Here is a 27,037-nt window from a genome sequence, read left to right on the forward strand (position 1 = left end):
GTTGGCAGAATGAACCAGTGAACTTGAAGAAAACACAATTGAAACCATGCAGTCTGAGAAGCAGAAAGAGGAAAGAATGAAAAAAAGTGAACAGAGCCTCAGGAACCAGTGGGTCACCATCAAGTGTAACAATGTATGCATTGTGAAATCACAGAAGCAGAAAAAAGAAGCAGAGAGGCTATTCAAAGACATAAGGCTGAGAACTTCCCAAATTTAACAGAAGACATGAATATACACACCAGAGATGCTCAACTCCAAAAAAGATAAACCCAAATAGACTCACATCATGTCATGTTATAATCAAACTGTCTAATAACAAAGACAGAGAATTCTGAAAGCTTCAAGAGACAGGCAGCGTGCCACATACATGGGAGCCTCAGTAAGATTACATGCTGATTGCACATTAGAAGCTATGGAAGCAAAAGGCAGTGGGAAGAAAATGTAAAGTGCTGAAGGCAAAAAAATAGCCAACCAAGAATTCTGTATCTGGCAAAACTGTGTTTTGAAAATACGGGTGAGCTTAAGATATTCCCAGATAAACAAATACTGAGAAACTCTATCACCACTAGACCTGCCCTACAAAAAATGCTCAAGGGAGTTCTGCAGGTTGAAAGGAAAGGACAATAGACAACTGCCTGAAACCACACGAAGAAATCTCCAGTGAGACTCATGACATGGGTAAATATAAATACCAATAATACTGTATTTTTCATTTGTAAATCCAGCTTTTACTTCCCACAGAATCTAAAAGACAAATGCACAAAATGTAATGATAAATCAGGCGTTTTGGACTCGTGATGTCTAAACATGTAATCTGTGACATAAAGGTGGGGAAACCAGACTGGTGCAGGAACACAGTGTGTGTATACTATTGAAGTTAAATTGGTATCAAAACAAATGAGATTTTAAGCCTCCTGGTAAGCACAAAGAAAGTATCAGAGAATATGGAAACTCATAGAGACAGAAAGCAGAGTACAGGCTACCAGGAGTGGGGGGTGGGCAATAGGAAGTAAATGCAAAGTGAGTATAGGGTTTCTGTTTGGGGTGAAGGGAAAGTTCTTGTAATGGATTGTGGTGAGGGTACTGCAACACTGTGAATGTGATTAATCCCACTGAAAGGTATGCTTGGGAGGGATTGAGATGGGAAGATTTATGTTGTATATATGTTTCCACAATTAAAAAAAAAAAACTAAAGAGATAATGACAATTAAATGCAGTACATGATACTGAATGGATCCAAGAATGGAAGAGAAAAGGCCACCCTCCCCGTTACATGGGACATGACTCTCGGGAATGTAAATCTCCCTGGCAACGCAGGACATGACTCCCGGGGATGAGCCTGGACCTGGCATTGTGGGACTGAAAAAGTCTTCTTGACCAAAAGGGGGAAGAGAAATGAAAAAAAAAAAAGTTTCAGTGGCTGAGAGATTTCAAATGGAGTCAAGAGGTCATTCTTATGCACTATATAGATATCCCTTTGTAGTTTTTAGTGTACTGGAATAGCTAGAAGGAAATACCTGAAACTGTCAAACTGCAACCCAGTAGCCTTGATTCTTGAAGACGACTGTATAAACTATATAGCTTACCCAGTGTGACTTTGTGATTGTGGAAACCTTATGGCTCACACTCCCTTTATCCAGTGTATGGACAGATGAGTAGAAAAATGGGGCAAAATTTAAATGAAAAATAGGGTGGGACTGGGGGATGGGACGTTTTAGGGTTATTTTATTTATTTATTTATTTTTGGAGTAATGAAAATGTTCAAAAATTTTTGTGGTGATGAATGCACAACTGTTTGATGGTACTGTGAACAAGTGAGTGTACACTGTGGATGACTGTATGGTGTGTGAATATATCTCAATAAGACTGAATTAAAAACAAAACAGTGACAATGGGATTGGGAAAGCCATAAGGACCACACTCCACTTTGTCTAGTTTATGGATGGATGAGTAGAAAAATAGGGGAAGGAAACAAACAAACAAACAGACAAAGGTACCCAGTGTTCTTTTTCACTTCAATTGCTCTTTTTCACTCTAATTATTATTCTTGTTATTTTTGTGTGTGTGCTAATGAAGGTGTCAGGGATTGATTTAGGTGATGAATGTACAACTGGGTAATGGTACTGTGAACAGTTGAATGTACGATTTGTTTTGTATGACTGCATGGTATGTGAATATACCTCAATAAAATGAAGATAAAAAAAAAATTCTATGGCAACTTCTAAAATGTTTTTTAAAAGAAGTATGCTAATGGCTGAAGCTGTGGAACTCTGACCCATGACACTGAGATTTGCTAACTACTTGTGAAATAGTACATAGAAAGTTATCATGGTTATGTATATATATTAAAGTTCACAATAAAAAAAAATGTAAATGAACAATGTGGGGGGGGGAACAGGATATTTTGGATGTTCTTTTTTATTTTAATTTTTATTTTATTTGGTGGAGTAATGAAAATGTTCAAAGACTGATTGTAGTGATGAATGCATAACCATATGATGATACCATGAACAAATGATTGTACACTTTGAATGACTGTATGTTATGTGACTATATCTCAATAAAATTGCATTTAAAAAAAAAACAAAAAACAAAAAACAAAAAAAACGACATTGTGGGACCTAAGAAAAAAATTGGAATATAAACTCTAAGATTTATATCAATGTTAAATTTATTGAACTTGATAACCTTAAGGTGTTTACATAAGTGAATATCCTCGTTTGTAGGAAGAGAGGGAGGGAGGGAGGAAGGAAGGAAGGAATGGCAAAGGTGGCAAAATGTTAAAATTCATGCATCTGGGTATTTGGGGGGTATTAGGGGTATACTGGAGTTCTCTGTATGGGGTTTGTATTATTTTTGCGACTGTCCTGCAAGTTTGAAATAATTTCTGAAAAAAAAATATTCTGCTGAGATGAACATCTGACTGACTACAAGGACATATAAAAGACAGGAGAAATAAGACTACAAAGTCACAAACCTAATGGCCAAGTAAAACAATGATATAACAATAATATAAATCAAGAACCTGAATGAGAAAATTGGGCTAACAAGGATGATTATGCATTTAGTTTTATATAACTTTATTTGAAATACAGTAGATGTTGGGGATTGAATCATGTCCCCCACAAAGGACATGTTCACGTCTTAACCTGCATTCCTATGGATATGAACCTATTTGTAAACAGGATCTCTGAAGATGTTATTATTCTTTAAGGTGTGAACTCATTTGTGAATAGGATCTTCAAAGATCCTCATTTAGATGAGGCCAAACTGAATCAGGGAGGGCCTTGACACATATGACTGGAGTCCTTTTAAGGCAGAGGAAATTTGGATGTGATCAGTCAGAGAAAGCCACAGGAGGAGACCAAGAAGACAGATTGTCATGTGACAGACGCAGAGGTACAAACCAAGGAACCCTAAGGATTGCAGCGAGCCAGCACCAGAATGCTACAGACTCCAGAAGAAAGCATAGCCTGTCAAGACCTTTATTTTGGACTTCTAGCCTCCAAAACTGTGAATAAATTCCTGTTCTTTAAGCCAACTCACTGTGTGGTACTTGACACAGCAGCCCTGGCAAACTAAGACAAAAAATATCTAAGTAGACAATCTTAGAATTGACTAGAAACATATGACGGGGCTTAGTTAAAAGATCTGGCCTAGAAGGAGATCTGGAAGTGACTAATCACTGAAATTATTTTAGGGCAAATATCAGTTTGTGCCAAAGTAACATAATGAAGCCTAATTACCAAAAATGTAGAAAATAAAAAGAGACATTCAATTAAATATGGTTAAAGCATACTTACTTCAAGTAAAATAATATTTCTTACCTACTATTTTCCACTGCCTTCATAGCATATTCAACTTGAAAAACTCTTCCATCAGGAGAGAATGTAGAGGCTGACAGGTCATACTATGGGAAAAAAAGCAACAATAAACATAAATTAATATATCTTTGCCAGTAACAACCATACAACTTTTGTGCTTTAAATAGCTTAAATATCAGGAATGTGTTATAACCTAAGACAGTGCTTTGAAGAAGGGGAAGCATGTCAGAGCAGCAACAGTGGCTGTGTGACAGTTTTTCCATTATTGAATAGCAATGGATACAAGTCCTAAGTGAACTCTCAGCACTTTTTTCATAAAGAACACAAAACTCATATTGAAAAATTAATAGAAACAGGACATTTCGATATCCAGCTGTGCCACTAACAAACTGAAAGAATAGGACAAATCATTTAACATTCATCAAACATTTAATGAGCATCTATTATATGTTAGTCATTCATGAAGTCCTTCATTTTCAAATCGAACAAAGTATTTCTAGGTGCTGGAGATATGGCAGTAAACCAATAAAGGTACTATGAGGAAAACAGAGTGGACTGAGACTAAGGGATTATCACAGACTAGGTGGTCGGGGAAAGCCTTGCTGGGGCAATTATACTTAGGGTGACTCAGACCTAAATGACAGGAACTAGCCATTTAAGATGTGGAGGAAGAGCCTTTCTGGCATCTGGCACAAAGACCTTAAGGTAGACATAAGCCTAACAGTCAAGGAATAAAGTAAGATTCACTGTGTCCTTGAGCACAGTAAGCAGTGAAGAGAATAGTTGACTACATCAGAGATGTAGTTAAGGGCCAAAATCATGTTGGGTCTTTTAGGCTGGAGTAGAAAGTTTATATTTTATTATAAAATCAATGTGCAGTCATTGGAGAACCTTGGGGGAGGGGTGGGGGTGTGATATGTCTAATTTACTTTTTGTGAGTAGAGTCAAAAAAACACTTGCTAATAGATTGGCTCTGGGAGTAAAGTAAAAACTGAATTAAAGATGGCTTGTATATATTTTCATTTTAACAATTAGAATTGGACTGTTCACTGAGCTGAAGCTTGTTGGAGATGCACAATGGCAAAAGGAGGAGAAAACCCAGAGCCCTACTTTGGACATGGAGAGTCTGAAATTCCTATTAAACAATCAAGTGGAGAGAAGTCTCAAGTAGACAGATATGCAATACTTAGTTCTTGGGAGAAGTGAACACAAGAAATAAGCATTCAACAGTGATGCTTCCTGAGTCTGTTTCCTCATCTATTAAGCAGAGGTTATTAACTCTACCATTGTAACACTAAAATACCAGATATGGTAATATTATCAAGTATTTTAAAGGGTTTGTAGAATGAAACACTTATAAAAGAAGGTAATTAATGTAGTTGCAAAGTCCATTTGCTACAAGATGCATTACTGAGCACCTACTAATCCAAAAAGTATGACATAACGTTAGCATTTCATAACCGAATGGATTAAACCATTCCAAACATACACTGCCTATTAGCAAACTCAGAACACCACTACCTGGTTTTAATGCTGAGTACCAAAATCTTGTAAAGAAGTAGGAATTGATGAACTAAGAAACCCATTATTCAGTGTCTCTAGTACAAACAACCGACTAATATTTCTAAACAAAAAAATTGTTTTCTGTAAGTACCTACAAGGAATAAGCCAAGGATTCCATATTTACAATAAGCTTAACAAAGTAAAGTAGTGAGCCGAACAAGCTAACGAACAATTAAGTCCAACTCCAAAACTCTCAATAGTCTGTTTACTGAAAGTCGGAAGAGGTTAAGTTCCTGGCTTATCATTTAAATGTTTACGGTATTAATGCCTAAAAGTCCCATAAAGTAACTTGTACAGGAAAAGCTGAGACAAAGGAAAAACTGAAAGGCTTAATCAGATTTAGCTTTTTTGGCAATTTTTCTTATTCTGTCCCGATAGCCTTTCCAGGGACTCTCATACTGAGCGCTAGTACGAAGGGAAGAGAGAGAGGAGGCCCCGTGAGTCAGCAGCACCCTAAGAACTGCAAATGCTGTCTACAGAAACCATGCATCTCAGACTTTGCAATCCCATGCCTCTTTGCCTCAGTGGTTCTCAGGAGGCAAACTATTGCCCAAACCCTCCACACACTACTTCAGATCCCGTGTTTCCACTTTCGGTTTCCCTAAGCGGCTGAAGAAAGTGACTCAGCAATCCAAAGCTACTCCAAAATCTCGCTGCTGAGCCACAAAACCCACTACACCTAAGCTAAAAAGCTTCAAGAGTCACCGTCACCCCGGACGCAGGCCTAGAAAATAGCGAATGGAAGACCGAGGGTCTCCAGAAAGCGGGAAAGCGGCCCATTTGGCCGATAGCAGCCCCAGCGCACCCCAAGTCAGCCAGACCGATCCCTCCGGGTTACCGTCAACGCAAATCCCTAAGCTAAACTTAACACTGACAAATAAACTCACCCCGGTGCCGATAGAGCTCATCACGCTAAGACCACCAGGACACGTCCTGCTTCTAGGCCTAAAGTACTTCCCCTACACCACAGCACCGCGCAAACTAGTAACAGGCTTTCTCATTGGCTTCACTTTCAACCAATAGCATTTTTCTTTGCGACTCGTTCCTCAGGTCTTTAGCCCACGGAACGAGGAGGATTGTGGGTAAAGTAGGGAGTAAGAATGGAGGGCGATGCGCATGTTCAAAAGTAACGCAAGCAGGATTAGAGGGAGTTACCGACTCTTGTTTCCTCAATTTGGTCCGAGTGTCGCTGATCCGCTTAGAGTTGTCAGGCTGTTTGAGAGTTGCTCCATTCCTTTTCCGAGGAATTATTATTTATCTTTTATATTCTTTTTTTTTTGCTGCCTTATTCTTTCTTGAAGCAAAGAGGAGAAATGTTCATACCCTCTTTAGAAAGCAGAGAAACTCGAAGAGCGGTAGGAAAGAGGTATTCCCCCACCGTTGAAGTTTCTTGATGCAATCTCCTTCATGCATACCCATCCTCAGGACCTTGAGAAGGAAATTGTACTTCAAGCGTATCGTCACTGAGCTTAGGTTTGAATATTAGAAAATCTTTGTTGCCCTTTCTATGCCCATAACGCTCTTTAGAATTAAAAGATAAGACTAATTCAAGAGATTTGTTGAGCTCTATTATGTTCCAAGTACTCTGTTAAACACTGGTGATAAAACTGTGAACAAAACATACCACCCCACCCCATTCCTCATGGAGTTACAGGACAATGACAAGTAAATAGGCAAAATAATTGCACCTTGTGATAAGTGGTAAGAAAGGACAAGAGCTTTGATAGACAATGGAGGTGCTAGCTTTAGTCCTGGTGTTCAGGGAATGACTTTCTAAATGGGTGGTATTTCAACTGAAACCTAGGTTGAGAAAACTGGTGCAAGTGACAGCAAGTGCAGAAAAGAGTTGGCTTGTTCTAGGAACAGGGTAGCTCTGCATAGTGATTAAGGGGGCAGAGTGCCAGGAAATTAAATCAGGAGGTGGTATGGGACCAGATCATGTAGTAGTTTAAATTTTAATCTGACTATAAGTGGGAAGCCATCAGCAATTTTTTTTTACCCCTAAATCCTTCAGTGTGTATTTCAAAAAAAAAAAAAAAAAAAAAAAATTCCAAGGACATTATCTTACATAATCACAGTGCAATTATGAAAATTAGAAAAGTAATACCAATATAACCTACAGGCTTTATTCAGATTTTACAATTCTCTCAATAATGTCCTTCATAGCAAAAGAAAATCCAAGATCCCATCACATTCAGCTACTATGTCTTTAGTCTCTAATCTGGAAAACAGTTCCTTAGAATTTCTTTAGGTTTCATAGCATTGACATTTTTGTAGATTACCAACAACTTATTTTGTAGAATTTTCCTCAATTTGATTTTGTCTGATGTTTTCTTATGATTAGATTCAGATGATGCATTTTTGGCAGGAATACCACTGAGGGGAACTTGCATTCATCTCAGAGCATTATTTTAGGAGGTACATGATGTCAATTTGTTCCATTACTGGTGATGTTAACTTTGATCACTTGCTTAACTTTTCTTTTCTCCACTATAAAGTTACTATTTCTCCCTTTGTAATTCATAAATATTTGTGAGGAAATATGTTGAGACCATGTAAACATCCTGTTATTCCTCGACCTTTCACCAACTAATTATAGTACCTATTGAGATTCTTATTTGGTGCAATTATTATAATGAGCTTGCCAGATAGTAATTTTCAAATTCCATCATTCTGTCCACGTTTATTATCGTTTTTCTACTGTGAGGTCATCAGCAGTTTTTAAGCAGGAGAATGTATGATCTGATTTACATTATTAAATGATGTCTTTTAGTACTGGGTAAAGAATGGTAGCTAAGTGGAAGAATAGAAGCAGGAAACTAGTTGCAAAGCTGTTGCAGTCATGTGGGCAAGCAATAATGCATAATGATTTGGGCTAGAGTGGTGGCTGTGGAAATGGAAATGGAAATGGAAGTGGATTTCAGATATATAAGTTTTGCTGAAGAACTGGATATAGAAAGTAAAGGAATAAGTGCAATTTTAACTGCTTCTTCATGCTAATGATGCATCATAATTACACAGGTTTTATTCTTGAACAAATGAATAAATAAAGGAATTGAATTTACTTGGAAGAGCAGCCAGTTACTTTGTCCCACCCATGTTGAAACATTCTAGTTGCAGTTCTTTCCTTAGGAGGTCATGATTTATAGAGAGCAGGAGACAACACCATGTGCCTTGCCATGTGACAGAGGAGCCAAGGATCACTGGCAGCTGGTCTTTGGGAAGAAAGCATCATCTTGATGACACCTTGATTTGGACTTTCTTTTAGCTTCAAAACCATGAGCAAATAAATTCCCATTGCTTAACTTGAGCAGCCTGGGAAACTAAAATACAGCCGCATGGCTGTCAGCTCAGACCACATAGAGCTTCTTGTCTGTTAACCTACTAATGATGGCATACGTTCCCTTTTTCAATTAAGTTTTAATAGTCTATGACCAGTGGGGGGGGAGGTGGGGAAGAGGTCATGGTTTGGACCAGGGGGGCAGGCCAAGAAAATGCTGAAGAAAGCTAAAGGCTGTCTCACAGGAGGGTTCACTCTGAAAGTAAACAGCAAGTACACCAAACTTGTTTAGGAGTCCGTTAAACTTTTAACAAACTTTACTACTTGTGTGTGAGAAACACTGAGTGCCTAGCACCTACATTATATTCATTAATAATTAAGAATATGGGCACTTTCTGGACTTATTGTCAGATGAACTGCCTAGTTTGGAGCTGGATTTTTCATTTATTTTGTGTCTTGGAAAAAATGCCTTGAATTGTGTGGTCTCAAGTCTGTTGATTGATATTTGCCTGATTCACCAGAAGACTTAAAAGGTGTGGGTATGAGTTTGTTTGTTTGTTTGTTTGAAGTTACTCCAAATTATTTTAGAAAGTAGGACAGTACAAATAAAATCACTAAATAATTACACATCTTTCTTTTTTGTTAAAAACTTTATCAAAATGCCTTGAATTGTGTGGTCTCAAGTCTGTTGATTAATATTTGCCTGATTCACCAGAAGACTTAAAAGGTGTGGGTATGAGTTTGTTTGTTTGTTTGTTTGAAGTTACTCCAAATTATTTTAGAAAGTAGGACAGTACAAATAAAATCACTAAATAATTACACATCTTTCTTTTTTATTAAAAACTTTATCAAAAAATTAAAAATTGAACATTTCAAACAAAACAAATACGAAAAACAAATATCCTAAAAAAACTACATTGCTTCCAATATGCTCCTACCATACCCCAAGAAAATTAAAAAACCATAGTCATTCCTGAGCATTCCCATATCATTAAGATTATCCTCAATATCTTATCTGTTCTTATTAGATTATCATTCCCCCTTCACAATTTGCTGTCTGTCTATCTCTAGGTCCTCTATATTCTACTATATAAGATACTTGGTTTACATTTTTTACAAAGTTCATGTTAGTGGTATCATACAATATCTCTGCTTTTATGGATTTCAGGTATATAATCGATATATAAAATATATATGTGAATTTCAGATATGTAAGAAAGATATATATCATAACTTTCTTATGAGGTGATAAGCTTTTGGAAGCTATCAGGGCCTCCTATTTTATCTATCTATCCACCAAAATACCTAACACAGTCCCTTGTACTTGTAGGTACTTAATAAATGTGTTGAATGTGCTAATAAATACAATTGAATTCACATTTCAGTAAATTCACTTACAGTCTGCCACGTTATAAAATAATCAGAAATAAAGTTTTCAACTGCAACAAAAAACTAACTGAATGATTGTAATAATATTTTAAAAACTGTGTTAGAGCAGTTAGAGAGCTACGGAAAAATCATGCAGAAAGTACAAAGTTCCCACAAACCCCACAAACACACAGTTTTCCCTATTTGTAATAGTATCTTAAGCTTAAAAAATTAAGTATTCTATTTATATTCTAGGTGTACTTTCAGTAATCTAAATAAATAATATTATTTTAAGACATATTATTCTTTCTTTTCTTTCTTTCTTTTTTTTGGTTTCTGAGGAGATATGATGGCCAATGTGTTTAGGTTCTAAATACTGTATTTTATGGATAGTATTCCTAAGAATTCTCTGTCAGTTCCAGCCTTCAAATAAGCTCTACTGGCAGTTCTGAGCAGTGGGATGGAAACACCACCACCATCACTAAACTACAGAAATTTGCAGAATTCCTTATCCAGAAGGTTCACCAGTATCTCATAATATATACATATTTTTGCATGGGAGTTTATTCCATTGTCTCAGTTCATCAGTTAGGTCAAAATCAGGTTCTGCTCTTTTCCTCTTAGAATTAACATGCTTTATGATAAGATTCAACGACTCTACAATCCTTTCTTCCCAGCTTCTTTTATTTGAGCGGAATGGTAATAACCTCTGACGGTCATCTCTCGATTGTCCAGCAGTCACCCGAAATTGTCAGGCCTTATGTTAATGGAATCAGAACCCTCTTTCCTCAATTTAGTTTTCATTGGTGAGCACATACTAAAGGGAAAAAAGTAAGCTCGTTTGCTCCTCAGGGTAACCTTAAGAGTTTGGACTTTGAGGACTTTTTTTGTTTGTTTTTTAATGCCAAGCCAAAACTAGGAGTCCATTATACCATTTGATAGAAGTTGCATAGCTTTACAACATGTTGATGTAAAGAAGATAACATACTGGGCAGTAAACATTTTAAAACACTTCAGAAAAAGGATTCAAGGACAGTAGTGATGAAAGACGCACTTTTCAAGTGAATTTGGGTTATACACGCGAAACATTCCTGTGTGTTTTAGTAAAATAAATTTTGGAAACGCTCTAGCAAAATAGTTGCAAAGTGCAGAATTAGCAGTATATGAAACAAATTGTGAAAGATAAGGATGGAATGTATGGAAAACCCTAATTGAAATATTGTCAAGAGAAAGAAATAAGAAGGCCCCATCAAAGCCGCCCGGCTAGCTCAGTCGGTAGAGCATGGGACTCTTAATCCCAGGGTCGTGGGTTCGAGCCCCACGTTGGGCGAATGTTCCGTTTTCTTCTCCGTTAACTTCAATTTTCCCAATTTTTAAAAACTAAAGCACTTTAATAACTAAGGACGCTTCTTTAAACATAACTTAAATACTTCCCGTATTAACTGTATATCTGGAAGAAATTTTAAAAACGAAAGCTGTCGAAGAGTGCGCTTGCGCACTTGAAAGCATCAACACCGTTTTTTCCGCGGTCTCTGTCCAATCCCCGCCTCAAAGCACAGAGGAAACTTAAGAAGCCGCTGTTTAAGGTCGAGACTGTTTTCTGTGTTACTATGCATGCTTAGATATTTGCTGGTATAAGGACAAAATTCTGAGCGCCAATTTTGGTTGCATTTCTAAGACCTAGAGATGCAGTGTAAAAGCATTTAGGAGTGTCTTGGAGGACTCTAAAGGAAAAAGGACCAATTTGTAGTCGTTTCCTGCCCCCACCTCCTTTTGCCTCTCCTCTCAAAACGGTGCCTGTCGGGGGGTGGGGGTGGGGGGGCGTAATAGTCCCTGAAGTACTTATATCAAGTCTTCTTCCACTGTCCCTGGGGCCATATTTTATATTAATTGGATGGACATTGGAAAGTTAATATTCTGGTGAAGGTGTGGCACTTTGAAAGAAAAGCACAAGAGAACTGACGATGGGCAGTTAGATATTTGCATGAAACGAGATTTCTGCCTTCATCCCACTTCGAGAACTTTGAAGTAATCAGAACGTCCACACACCAATCCCACCATATCTAGGCACGATCCAGGCTCTCACCCACGTGACCATGTATGTGATCGAGAAGCTAGCCCTACCCAAAGCACTAGATCCTAATATAATACTCTCCACGTTATCTACCAACTCTATCCCTGAAACACGATCAATTTTTCTAACTTATTATCTTCAACTACAAACATTCTGCTATTTCTCTAGCTTAAAACAAAGAAAACAGAAACCTTGACCCAGTTTCTCCACAGGTACCATTCTATTTCTCTGCTTCCCCTTGGAGCAAAATCACCCCTCAGTTTGCCTACACTCATCATTCCTCTTCTCCCACCTCTTAACCTTGTCAATGACCTCAGCCAAAGACCAAAGATAGCCTGAACAAGTTGAGTCTATTACTCATTGTGGCAAGGGAGAACACAAAACACGGGAACATGCGTGTTTCAATAAGAATGTGTTAGAAAGAACCTATTAAAAGATTTGGAAAATGTTCAAAAATAGATTGGGGTGATGAATGCATAACTATAGGATGGTACTATGAACAGTTGATTGTACACCATGGATTGTATTATGTGTGAATATATATCAATGAAACTGAATTTAATTAAAAAAAAGATTTGGGCTTTGGTTGGGTAATTTGGGGGAGGGGCTAAGGAAGCAGAGGCTCATTTCTGGTGTTCTCAGAAAGCAGAGGAATTCTATGATCTTGATAACATCTTATCCATAGGAAGGGGTGACAAAGCTGTAGTTAGTAAAGTAGCAGTTGCCCATTTAGCAAGGGGGGGGCGGTGTTTGATGTTTTGTGCAGGACAGTGACCTTGTCTGAAGTGGATGGTCTGTGAGAAAAGAGGAAAATATGGTTTGCTGTAAGCATCAGATCAGTTTGTAATCACTTTAAGGATTAGAGGTGTCAGATCAGTTCTGGGATGTCAAAGGCTGCTTCTTTTCTTTCTCAGTCCATTCTCATCAGGCTTTCTCGACCCCTATCCCCAACCAGTCTATTGAAACTGCTTGGAAAAAGGTCACCAATCATCTCCACATTACTATGTCTAATTGTCAATTTCCAATCCAGATCTACTTGGCCTAATAGAAAGTTTTTACAAATTTGATCACTCCCTCCTGGACACACTTCTCCCTGTGGTTTCTAGGACACTAAATCTTTCGATTTCTCACCCATCTCACTGACTGCTCCTTTTCTGTCTCCTTTGTTAGCGCCTACTTTTCTCTCCTACCTCTTTGGAGTAGTCCAGGGCTGGGTCCTTGGACCTCTTCTCTGTCCACACTCACTCAATGGGTGATGTCTTGGTGGTCTTGGCTTCGCAATCTTTAAATACCAGCTATTTGTTGATGACTTCCAACTTTTTATTTACAGCCCATATCTCTCAAAATTCAGATTCACATATCTATTTGGATGTCTAGTAGATGTCTCAAAATTAACATGTACAAAACTTAAAAGTTGACCTTTGGCCCAAAAATTGTTTTGCTGGTAGTTTTTTTGGTTTGTTTTTTGTTTTTGTTGTTATTGTTTTACCATCCTTCTAGTTACTGGGGTCAAAAAACTTGGAAACATCATTGAATTCTCTTTCTCTCCAATACTTGAGAGTGCCTCAAATTAATCGGCCCCTCCGGTAGTCCTCCCTCCCACACTAACTCGGGCTTGGCCATGTGACTAGTTTTGGCCAATGGGACATTAGAAAGCATGAGGCAAGCAGTGTCTTGATAAGTGATTACATGTTGGGGCTTGGATGAAGGCTGCCAAGGAAAAAGTCTGAGTACCCTGGAGCCACAATGCTGTGAGAAATCCTAAGTTAGCCACACGGAGAGAGGCCAAGTGGAGGAGAGACAGGCCATGAGAAGAGCACCTAGACACCAGACTTGTAAGCAAAGCTATCTTAGACCTTCCATCCCGACACAAAAATGGAACACAGGCAAGTGAATATCTCCAGCCAGTGTGACACGGAACACAACTGCCCACCCAAGCCTTGTCTGAATTCCTGATCCACAAAATCATAAATAAAACTGCTTTAAGCCACTAAGTTTTGGGATAAATTTGTTACACAGCAAGAGATAACCAAAAACACCCACATCAAATCTATCAGGAAATCCTCTTGGTCTATCTTCAAGATGAATCCATAATCAGACTTCTCCCCACTTTCATTCACTGCTAGCACCATGATTTAAACCATCACCTCTCATCTAATTATTGCAATTGTCTAACTGGACTTCCTGTTTCAATCCTTGTCCTCCTAAACTCTATTCTTAACACAATATGTAGTATAATCCAATTTTAAAAAGTCAGATCTTGTCATTACTCTGTTCAAAACCCTCCAAAGACACCCCTTTTCACTCACAGTAACAGCAAATACCTTACATTTACAAGATCAGGCCACCCATCCCCTTCTCTGTCCTACTACTTTTCTCCTTGCTCACTCCAACCCAGCCAAATAGGCCTCCTTGCTGATCCTTGAACATGCTGGGCATGTCCTTCCTTAGGGCTCTTGCCCTGACTGTTTCTTCTCCTACATAGCTTTTCCTAACAGATAACCACATAGCAAACTCACTTGCCTAATTTGCAAAGGCCACTTTTAAAATCAGCCCAACCCCAACCACCCTATTCTAATTGGCAACTGCTTACCATCCATGTTACCCAACATTTTTTCCCATAGCCCATATTATCTTCTAACATTATATAATACATAATTATTTATCTCCCTACCGTCTCCCACCTCCTTGGAATGTAGGCTCCACAAAGGCAGGGATTTTTGTCTATTTTGTTCACTGATCTCTCTCCAGAATCTACATTGATTATTACCTGGCAGATGTTCAATAAATGTATTGAACTACTGAATAAAGAAGGGCTACATAACCTTAGCCTCAGCCACAAGGTGTTTATGCCTACCACTTTAGTGCTAACTATAAAACTATTTCAGTCAGTGATCTTGTTTTTCATATTATTCAATGATGAAAAACTTCTCAACTATAATCCAAATGGAATACAAGACAGGGTCAATATGCATACAAAGTAGGGAATTTTCTTTTGACTAGGTTTATAGCAAAAAGAGGTAAAATTAATACAATACTTGACTCTATACATTGATGACTAACAATACACCTATCTCCGGCAATCTTACTGGAAGTTTGCAAAGTTAAGAAATAAGAAGGCTTGCTCTTACAGAGCTCATATTTCAGTAAGGAAGATAAAACCTAGTAGAAATGATTACAAGGTGAAAGCTATAAGTGCCTCAGTTACAAATACAATGTGCTTATGGGAATGATCATTATTTGGGGGGAAATGGTGCCAAGAAAAAGTGGTAGGCCCAGAGGACAGAGGAATCTCGCTTTAGGAATGAATATATTAAGAAACTGAATGGCAAAAAATGAACTTCCATGGTTTTATTCACTGCTTTAACATGGTTTTCAAATTCTTCATCTTAAGTTATAAAGAACAATGCCTTGTCTCAATGCCACCCTTAGCTACACCAACATTAGGTCACTCCCTTTAAGATTTTGTGTAGAGACTTCAGAACATTTGCTTATATTCAGATAGCATGAAATAACATCCTTCTATTAAAATTATACTCATCCTCCAGGACCAAGGTCAAAAAGCTTCCATAGTGAAGCTTCTCTTGATCCCCTGGTCAAAATTAACTACATTAATAATAAGCAATTCATATCATTTATGGCCCTTATTGCATTCTGTTTTGTATTATCAGTTGTGCACACATCCACTTCTACCTCTCTGTAAATTCCCTCAGGGCAAAGAACCATATCTTACTGTTGTAGTACTTACAGTGTTTAAAACTATACTAGGTAAAGGAGGATTGTGGGAAGATGGTGGAGTAGAGCTCCAGGACTCAGTCCTTCCACCAAAAAAACGATTAAACAGGCAGGAACTGTCTGAAACAACTATTTTGAAACTCCAGAGGCCAGAAGAACACTGTACACCATCCTGGGAAGAGCAGGAGGAAGAGGCTGACAAGCTACAGTGAAGAACAGTAAATTGCTTTCTTTGTGCAGCAGCTACTGGTGCTCATCCCCCACTCCCAAAGCAGGGCCACCATAGGCCCAGCCCCTGGCAAGTTCACTGGTGAAAGGGATATAAAAATTGTCTTCTAAAAGACAAGGGTGGGCACAGATGATTAGATGATTATTGATCAGCCTTGATTAGCAACTTTTGATCACAAGAGGCCCAGCTCTGAGAGCAACCATTGTTTCAACCCACCTCAGTCAAAGGCAGTAGCAATCATTGTTGCAACCTGCCCGGACTAAGGGCCACCACGATTGCAAACCACTCCATATATGGGCAATGGTGGTGGAGACTTAAATACGCTGCACTTCCTCGGGTCTGCAGGGCACAGTTAGTTGAAGGGCTTGGCTGTATTTGCTGGACAGGCCAGGAAAGCTCAGCTTTGGAAGCTGTAGGAGAAGCACTGGCGCCCTTCCTGTTCCCCTCCCCAGGGAACTTTGGAGCCGGTCTGTCCCCCTTTTGTGGGTCCTTGGCCCTGTTTTGGTTAGAAAGTTCTCTCCAGCATGCCACTCCTCCCAGAATTGCTTCCAGGCAAAAGCAGCTTGAGGAAGTGAAAGAAGTATAAAAAACCATAGAGGCAGACAGTCTGGGTGGGGCAAAGGTTCTCAGCCTCAAACACTTGGAAGAGGGAGGTCTGTCTCCAGAGAAATAGAGGGGAAAACAAAGAACCTGTAAACAGGGGAACTCCAAAACAACTAAAAGGCAAAAGCCCAGGACAAGAGAGAGGCCCTGAAAGACAGAGAAAACCATGCACACTGCATTCACCTTGGGCAGAACTCCCAGATAAGAGGGCTGAAGCTCAGAAAAATCTGTCTTATCTCTGGCTGCTTATAAAATCAATAAACAGACATCTCAAGGAATAAATCCTAGAGTTAACATTTTAAAACATTAAAATGTACAGTGTGCAACAAGAGTACAAGACAAACAAAGCAGGAAATGATAACCCATCCAAGGAAAGAGAATAAAAATACAGAAAACACCAACAAATAAGATGAAAACATGGACATACCAACCAAAGCCTTTAAAAAAATGATCTTAAATATACTCAAGGAGATGACGGAAAATACAGAGAAAGAACTAAAGGGTATCAGGAAAATGAATGAGAAATATGAGAGTCTAAGTAAGGAGATAGAAATTTTAAAAAGGAACTAAACATAACTACTGGAGTTGAAGACCACAATAACTGAAATGAAAAATGCCCAGGAGGGTTTCAAGAGCAGAGTGAAGATGGCAGAAAAAAGAATCAGTGAACTCAAAGACAAGACAATTGAAATAAGTCAGGCTGAGGAGCAGAAAGAAAAAAGAATTACTAAAAATAAAAATAGCCTGAGAAACCTCTGGGAAACCATCAAGTCTATCCACATACATATTGTGGGAGTCCCAGAAGGAGAAGAGAGAAAGGGGCAGAAAGAATACTCAAAGAAATAATTACAGAGAACTTCCCAAACTTGGTAAAAGACGTGACTATGCACATCCAAACAGCTCAGAGAACACCAAACAGGATAAACAAGAAGAAAAATACACCTTGTCATATATTGATAACTATAGAGTGCAAAGGACAAGGAGAGAATTCTGAAAGCTCCAAGAGAAAAGCAATGGGTTCTATACAAAGGAGCCCCCAATCAGACTACCAATTTCTCATCAGAAACCATGGAAGCAAGAAGGCAGTGGATTGAAATACTTAAAATGCTGAAGAAAAACAATTATCAGCCAAGAATTTTATATCCAGCAAGACATTCTTTCAAAAATGAAGGAGAGATCAAGACATCCTCAGATAAACAAAAGCTGAGAGTCTTCATCACCACTAGACCTGCCCTACAAGCAACGCTTAAGGGAGTTCTTCAGACTGAAAGGAAAGGACACTAGACAGTGGTTCAAAGCAGCATTAAGAAATAAAGACATGCAGTAAAGGTAACCATTTGGATAATTATAAATGCCAGTATTACTGTATTGTATTTTTGGTATGGAACCCCACTTCATATTTCCTACAGGTGCTAAAATGTAAATGCATAAAAAGTAATGATAATAAGGCGGGGCAAGATGGCAGACTGGTGAGCTGTATGTTTTAGTTACTCCTCCAGGAAAGTAGGTAAAAAGCCAGGAACTGCGTGGACTGGACACCACAGAGCAATCTGTCTTTGGGCATACTTCATACAACACTCATGAAAACGTGGAACTGCTGAGATCAGCGAAATCTGTAAGTTTTTGCGGCCAGGGGACCCGCGCCCCTCCCTGCCAGGCTCAGTCCCGGGGGAGGAGGGGCTGTCAGCTCCAGGAAGGAGAAGGGAGAATTGCAGTGGCTGCTCCTATCGGAAACTCATTCTACTGATTCAAACTCCAACCATAGATAGACTGAGACCAGACACCAGAGACTCTGAGAGCAGCCAGCCCAACAGAGAGGAGACAGGCATAGAAAAAAAACAACACGAAAAACTCCAAAATAAAAGCAGAGGATTTTTGGAGTTCTGGTGAACACAGAAAGGGGAAGGGCGGAGATCAGGCCTTGAGGCGCATATGCAAATCCCGAAGCAAGGCTGATCTCTCTGCCCTGTGCACCTTTCCTTAATGGCCCTGGTTGCTTTGTCTATTAGCATTTCAATAACCCATTAGATCTCTGAGGAGGGCCGTTTTTTTTTTTGTTTTGTTTTGTTTTTTTTAAATCCTTTTTGCTTTTTCTAAAACAATTACTCTAAGAAGCTCAATACAGAAAGCTTCAAAGAATTGAAATTTGGGCACGTCAAGTCAAGAGCAGAACTAAGAGAGCTCTGAGACAAAAGGCAATAATCCAGTGGCTGAGAAAATTCACTAAACAACACAACTTCCCAAGAAAAGGGGGGTGTCCGCTCACAGCCACCATCCTGGTGGACAGGAAACACTCCTGCCCATCGCCAGCCCCATAGCCCAGAGCTGCCCCAGACAACCCAGTGTGACGGAAGTGCTTCAAATAACAGGCACACACCACAAAACTGGGCGTGGACATTAGCCTTCCCTGCAACCTCAGCTGAATGTCCCAGAGCTGGGAAGGGGGAGCAGTGTGAATTAACAGAGCCCCATTCAGCCATCATTTGAGCAGACTGGGAGCCTCCCAACACAGCCCAGCAGCCCAGAACTGCCCTGGGGGGACGGCACTCACCTGTGACATAGCACAGTCATCCCTCAACAGAGGACCCGGGGTGCACAGCCTGGAAGAGGGGCCCACTTGCAAGTCTCAGGAGCCATACGCCAATACCAAAGACTTGTGGGTCAGTGGCAGAGACAAACTGTGGCAGGACTGAACTGAAGGATTAGACTATTGCAGTAGCTTTAAAACTCTAGGATCATCAGGGAGATTTGATTGTTAGGGCCACCCCCCCTCCCCGACTGCCCAGAAACACGCCCCACATACAGGGCAGGCAACACCAACTACACACGCAAGCTTGGTACACCAATTGGGCCCCACAAGACTCACTCCCCCACTCACCAAAAAGGCTAAGCAGGGGAGATCTGGCTTGTGGAGAACAGGTGGCTCGTGGACGCCACCTGCTGGTTAGTTAGAGAAAGTGTACTCCACGAACTGTAGATCTGATAAATTAGAGATAAGGACTTCAACTGGTCTACAAACCCTAAAAGAACCCTATCAAGTTCAGCAAATGCCACGAGGCCAAAAACAACAGAAAATTATAAAGCATATGAAAAAACCAGACGATATGGATAACCCAAGCCCAAGCACCCAAATCAAAAGACCAGAAGAGACACACCTAGAGCAGCTACTCAAAGAACTAAAGATGAACAATGAGACCATAGTACGGGATATGAAGGAAATCAAGAAGACCCTAGAAGAGCATAAAGAAGACATTGCAAGACTAAATAAAAAAATGGATGATCTTATGGAAATTAAAGAAACTGTTGACCAAATTAAAAAGATTCTGGACACTCATAGTACAAGACTAGAGGAAGTTGAACAACGAATCAGTGACCTGGAAGATGACAGAATGGAAAATGAAAGCATAAAAGAAAGAATGGGGAAAAAAATTGAAAAACTCGAAATGGACCTCAGGGATATGATAGATAATATGAAACGTCCGAATATAAGACTCATTGGTGTCCCAGAAGGGGAAGAAAAGGGTAAAGGTCTAGGAAGAGTATTCAAAGAAATTGTAGGGGAAAACTTCCCAAATCTTCTAAACAACATAAATACACAAATCATAAATGCTCAGCGAACTCCAAATAGAATAAATCCAAAAAAACCCACTCCGAGACATATACTGATCACACTGTCAAGCATAGAAGAGAAGGAGCAAGTTCTGAAAGCAGCAAGAGAAAAGCAATTCACCACATACAAAGGAAACAGCATAAGACTAAGTAGTGACTACTCAGCAGCCACCATGGAGGCGAGAAGGCAGTGGCACGATATATTTAAAATTCTGAGTGAGAGGAATTTCCAGCCAAGAATACTTTATCCAGCAAAGCTCTCCTTCAAATTTGAGGGAGAGCTTAAATTTTTCACAGACAAAGAAATGCTGAGAGAATTTACTAAAAAGAGACCTGCCCTACTGGAGATACTAAAGGGAGCCCTACAGACAGAGAAACAAAGACAGGACAGAGAGACTTGGAGAAAGGTTCAGTACTAAAGAGATTCGGTATGGGTACAATAAAGGATATTAATAGAGAGAGGGAAAAATATGGCAAACATAATCCAAAGGATAAGATGGCCGATTCAAGAAATGCCTTCACGGTTTTAACGTTGAATGTAAATGGATTAAACTCCCCAATTAAAAGATATAGATTCGCAGAATGGATCAAAAAAAATGAACCATCAATATGTTGCATACAAGAGACTCATCTTAGACACAGGGACACAAAGAAACTGAAAGTGAAAGGATGGAAAAAAATATTTCATGCAAGCTACAGACAAAAGAAAGCAGGTGTAGCAATATTAATCTCAGATAAAATAGACTTCAAATGCAGGGATGTTTTGAGAGACAAAGAAGGCCACTACATACTAATAAAAGGGGCAATTCAGCAAGAAGAAATAACAATCGTAAATGTCTATGCACCCAATCAAGGTGCCACAAAATACATGAGAGAAACATTGGCAAAACTAAAGGAAGCAATTGATGTTTCCACAATAATTGTGGTAGACTTCAACACATCACTCTCTCCTATAGATAGATCAACCAGACAGAAGACCAATAAGGAAATTGAAAACCTAAACAATCTGATAAATGAATTAGATTTAACAGACATCTACAGGACATTACATCCCAAATCACCAGGATACACATACTTTTCTAGTGCTCACGGAACTTTCTCCAGAATAGATCATATGCTGGGACATAAAACAAGCCTCAATAAATTTAAAAAGATTGAAATTATTCAAAGCACATTCTCTGACCACAATGGAATACAATTAGAAGTCAATAACCATCAGAGACTTAGAAAATTCACAAATACCTGGAGGTTAAACAACACACTCCTAAACAATCAGTGGGTTAAAGAAGAAATAGAAAGAGAAATTGCTAAATATATAGAGACGAATGAAAATGAGAACACAACGTACCAAAACCTATGGGATGCAGCAAAAGCAGTGCTAAGGGGGAAATTTATAGCACTAAACGCATATATTAAAAAGGAAGAAAGAGCCAAAATCAAAGAACTAATGGATCAACTGAAGAAGCTAGAAAATGAACAGCAAACCAATCCTAAACCAAGTACAAGAAAAGAAATAACAAGGATTAAAGCAGAAATAAATGACATAGAGAACAAAAAAACAATAGAAAGGATAAATATCACCAAAAGTTGGTTCTTTGAGAAGATCAACAAGATTGACAAGCCCCTAGCTAGAATGACAAAATCAAAAAGAGAGAAGACCCATATAAACAAAATAATGAATGAAAAAGGTGACATAACTGCAGATCCTGAAGAAATTAAAAAAATTATAAGAGGATATTATGAACAACTGTATGGCAACAAACTGGATAATGTAGAAGAAATGGACAATTTCCTGGAAACATATGAACAACCTAGACTGACCAGAGAAGAAATAGAAGACCTCAACCAACCCATCACAAGCAAAGAGATCCAATCAGTCATCAAAAATCTTCCCACAAATAAATGCCCAGGGCCAGATGGCTTCACAGGGGAATTCTACCAAACTTTCCAGAAAGAACTGACACCAATCTTACTCAAACTCTTTCAAAACATTGAAAAAAATGGAACACTACCTAACTCATTTTATGAAGCTAACATCAATCTAATACCAAAACCAGGCAAAGATGCTACAAAAAAGGAAAACTACCGGCCAATCTCCCTAATGAATATAGATGCAAAAATCCTCAACAAAATACTTGCAAATCGAATCCAAAGACACATTAAAAAAATCATACACCATGACCAAGTGGGGTTCATTCCAGGCATGCAAGGATGGTTCAACATAAGAAAAACAATCAATGTATTACAACACATTAAAAACTTGAAAGGGAAAAATCAATTGATCATCTCAATAGATGCTGAAAAAGCATTTGACAAAATCCAACATCCCTTTTTGATAAAAACACTTCAAAAGGTAGGAATTGAAGGAAACTTCCTCAACATGATAAAGAGCATATATGAAAAACCCACAGCCAGCATAGTACTCAATGGTGAGAGACTGAAAGCCTTCCCTCTAAGATCAGGAACAAGACAAGGATGCCCGCTGTCACCACTGTTATTCAACATTGTGCTGGAAGTGCTAGCCAGGGCAATCCGGCAAGACAAAGAAATAAAAGGCATCCAAATTGGAAAAGAAGAAGTAAAACTGTCATTGTTTGCAGATGATATGATCTTATATCTAGAAAACCCTGAGAAATCGACGATACAGCTACTAGAGCTAATAAACAAATTTAGCAAAGTAGCGGGATACAAGATTAATGCACATAAGTCAGTAATGTTTCTATATGCTAGAAATGAACAAACTGAAGAGACACTCAAGAAAAAGATACCATTTTCAATAGCAACTAAAAAAATCAAGTACCTAGGAATAAACTTAACCAAAGATGTAAAAGACCTATACAAAGAAAACTACATAACTCTACTAAAAGAAATAGAAGGGGACCTTAAAAGATGGAAAAATATTCCATGTTCATGGATAGGAAGGCTAAATGTCATTAAGATGTCAGTTCTACTCAAACTCATCTACAGATTCAATGCAATCCCAGTCAAAATTCCAACAACCTACTTTGCAGACTTGGAAAAGCTAGTTATCAAATTTATTTGGAAAGGGAAGATGCCTCGAATTGCTAAAGACACTCTAAAAAAGAAAAACGAAGTGGGAGGACTTACACTCCCTGACTTTGAAGCTTATTATAAAGCCACAGTTGCCAAAACAGCATGGTACTGGCACAAAGATAGACATATAGATCAATGGAATCGAATTGAGAATTCAGAGATAGACCCTCAGATCTATGGCCGACTGATCTTTGATAAGGCCCCCAAAGTCACTGAACTGAGCCATAATGGTCTTTTCAACAAATGGGGCTGGGAGAGTTGGATATCCATATCCAAAAGAATGAAAGAGGACCCCTACCTCACACCCTACACAAAAATTAACTCAAAATGGACCAAAGATCTCAGTATAAAAGAAAGTACCATAAAACTCCTAGAAGATAATGTAGGAAAACATCTTCAAGACCTTGTATTAGGCGGCCACTTCCTAGACTTTACACCAAAAGCACAAGCAACAAAAGAGAAAATAGATAAATGGGAACTCCTCAAGCTTAGAAGTTTCTGCACCTCAAAGGAATTTCTCAAAAAGGTAAAGAGGCAGCCAACTCAATGGGAAAAAATTTTTGGAAACCATGTATCTGACAAAAGACTGATATCTTGCATATACAAAGAAATCCTACAACTCAATGACAATAGTACAGACAGCCCAATTATAAAATGGGCAAAAGATATGAAAAGACAGTTCTCTGAAGAGGAAATACAAATGGCCAAGAAACACATGAAAAAATGTTCAGCTTCACTAGCTATTAGAGAGATGCAAATTAAGACCACAATGAGATACCATCTAACACCGGTTAGAATGGCTGCCATTAAACAAACAGGAAAACTACAAATGCTGGAGGGGATGTGGAGAAATTGGAACTCTTATTCATTGTTGGTGGGACTGTATAATGGTTCAGCCACTCTGGAAGTCAGTCTGGCAGTTCCTTAGAAAACTAGATATAGAGCTACCATTCGATCCAGCGATTGCACTTCTCGGTATATACCCGGAAGATCGGAAAGCAGTGACACGAACAGATATCTGCACGCCAATGTTCATAGCAGCATTATTCACAATTGCCAAGAGATGGAAACAACCCAAATGTCCTTCAACAGATGAGTGGATAAATAAAATGTGGTATATACACACGATGGAATACTACGCGGCAGTAAGAAGGAACGATCTGGTGAAACATATGACAACATGGATGAACCTTGAAGACATAATGCTGAGCGAAATAAGCCAGGCACAAAAAGAGAAATATTATATGCTACCACTAATGTGAACTTTGAAAAATGTAAAACAAATGGTTTATAATGTAGAATGTAGGGGAACTAGCAGTAGAGAGCAATTAAGGAAGGGGGAACAATAATCCAAGAAGAACAGATAAGCTATTTAACGTTCTGGGGATGCCCAGAAATGACTATGGTCTGTTAATTTCTGATGGATGTAGTAGGAACAAGTTCACTGAAATGTTGCTATATTATGTAACTTTCTTGGGGTAAAGTAGGAACATGTTGGAAGTTAAGCAGTTATCTTAGGTTAGTTGTCTTTTTCTTACTCCCTTGCTATGGTCTCTTTGAAATGTTCTTTTATTGTATGTTTGTTTTCTTTTTAACTTTTTTTTCATACAGTTGATTTGAAAAAAGAAGGGAAAGTTAAAAAAAAAAAAAAAAGAAAAAGACAAACAAGGAAAAAAAAAAAAAAAAGATGTAGTGCCCCCTTGAGGAGCCTGTGGAGAATGCAGGGGTATTCGCCTACCCCACCTCCATGGTTGCTAACATGACCACAGACATAGGGGACTGGTGGTTTGATGGGTTGAGCCCTCTACCATAAGTTTTACCCTTGGGAAGACGGTTGCTGCAAAGGAGAGGCTAGGCCTCCCTGTATTTGTGCCTAAGAGTCTCCTCCTGAATGCCTCTTTGTTGCTCAGATGTGGCCCTCTCTCTCTGGCTAAGCCAACTTGAAAGGTGAAATCACTGCCCTCCCCCCTACGTGGGATCAGACACCCAGGGAAGTGAATCTCCCTGGCAACGTGGAATATGACTCCCGGGGAGGAATGTAGACCCGGCATCGTGGGATGGAGAACATCTTCTTGACCAAAAGGGGGATGTGAAAGGAAATGAAATAAGCTTCAGTGGCAGAGAGATTCCAAAACGAGCTGAGAGATCACTCTGGTGGGCACTCTTACGCACACTTTAGACAACCTTTTTTAGGTTCTAAAGAATTGGGGTAGCTGGTGGTGGATACCTGAAACTATTAAACTACAACCCAGAACCCATGAATCTCGAAGACAGTTGTATAAAAATGTAGCTTATGAGGGGTGACAGTGGGATTGGGAATGCCATAAGGACCAAACTCCACTTTGTCTAGTTTATGGATGGATGTGTAGAAAAGTAGGGGAAGCAAACAAACAGACAAAGGTACCTAGTGTTCTTTTTTACTTCAATTGCTCTTTTTCACTCTAATTATTATTCTTGTTATTTTTGTGTGTGTGCTAATGAAGGTGTCAGGGATTGATTTAGGTGATGAATGTACAACTATGTAATGGTACTGTAAACAATCGAAAGTACAATTTGTTTTGTATGACTGCGTGGTATGTGAATATATCTCAATAAAATGATGATTAAAAAAAAACATAAAAATAAAAAAAAAAAAAGTAATGATAAATCTATATTTTTGGATGTACAATACACAAAGATATAAATGGTAACAAGTACAAAGGAAAAAAAAGGTGGAGGGATAGAAATGTATAAATGCTATTGAAGTTAAGTTGGTATCAAACCAGATATGATTGTTATACATTTAGGATGTTAAATTTTAACCCAATGGTAACTACAAGGAAAACAGATGAAAAATATATCGATAGAAATGAGAAGACACTCAATATGGTATAACACAAAAAAATCAAATAAATATAAAACGCATTAACAAAGGGATGGACAAAAAAGGTATAAGACTTACAAAACCTAAATAGCAAAATGGCAGAAGAAAGTCCTGTATTACCAATAATGACTTTAAATGTAAATGTATTCAACTCTCCAAAAGCTGACAGAATGGATAAAAAAGCAAGAACCAACTATATGCTGTTTGTAAGAGACTCGCCTTAAATTCAAAGATACAAGTAGGTTCAAGATGAAAGGATGAAAAAAATATACCATGCAAATAGCAACCAGAAGAGAGCTGGGGTGGCTATACTAATATCAGATAAAATAGACATTAAGTCAAAAAGAGTTACAAGGGACAAAGATGGTCATTATATACTGATAAAGGGGACAATTCAACAGGAAGATAAAACAATTATAAATAAACATGCACCTAACAACAGAGCCCCAAAATATATTAAGTACTGAATGATTTGAAGGGAGAGACTGACAGGTCTATGTTAATAGGAGACTTAATACACCACTCTCAATAATGGATAGAACATCTACTCAGAAGATCAGTAAGAAAACACAGGACTTGAACGATACTCTTAAATCAACTAGACCTAACAGATACATATAGAACACTTCGCCTAACAAAAACAGAATATGCATTCTTCTTGAGTGCATATGGATCATTTTCCAGGATAGACCATATTTGGGTCACATAACAGATCGCAGAAAATTTAAAAATATTGAAATCATACAATGTATCTTCTCTGACCACAACAGAATGAAGCTAGAAATCAACAACAGAGGGAGAAATGGAAAATTCACAAATATGTGGAAATTAACAT

At 38.6% G+C, this 27,037-nt stretch overlaps 1 protein-coding gene and 1 non-coding gene across 2 annotated transcripts in view; one reads left to right on the forward strand and one right to left on the reverse strand.

Moving 5' to 3' along the window:
• The window catches only part of PSMA3 (proteasome 20S subunit alpha 3), a 31,723-nt gene extending 25,309 nt beyond the window's left edge, over positions 1 to 6,414 (reverse strand). Inside the window, exons 1-2 of the mRNA XM_037832630.1 lie at positions 6,275 to 6,414; positions 3,828 to 3,910 (exon numbers count right to left, since the gene is read on the reverse strand). Coding sequence (XP_037688558.1) covers positions 3,828 to 3,910; positions 6,275 to 6,295 — 104 coding nt within the window. The 5' untranslated portion in view covers positions 6,296 to 6,414. The remainder of the gene's footprint in view (positions 1 to 3,827; positions 3,911 to 6,274) is intronic.
• A 4,878-nt stretch (positions 6,415 to 11,292) lies between these two features.
• On the forward strand, positions 11,293 to 11,365 carry TRNAK-CUU. Its single transcript has one exon. It is a non-coding gene; the product is annotated as a tRNA-Lys (tRNA).
• Positions 11,366 to 27,037: the final 15,672 nt, after the last annotated feature.

This window comes from Choloepus didactylus, chromosome 4 (assembly GCF_015220235.1).
Source record: "Choloepus didactylus isolate mChoDid1 chromosome 4, mChoDid1.pri, whole genome shotgun sequence".
NCBI lineage: Eukaryota > Metazoa > Chordata > Mammalia > Pilosa > Megalonychidae > Choloepus > Choloepus didactylus.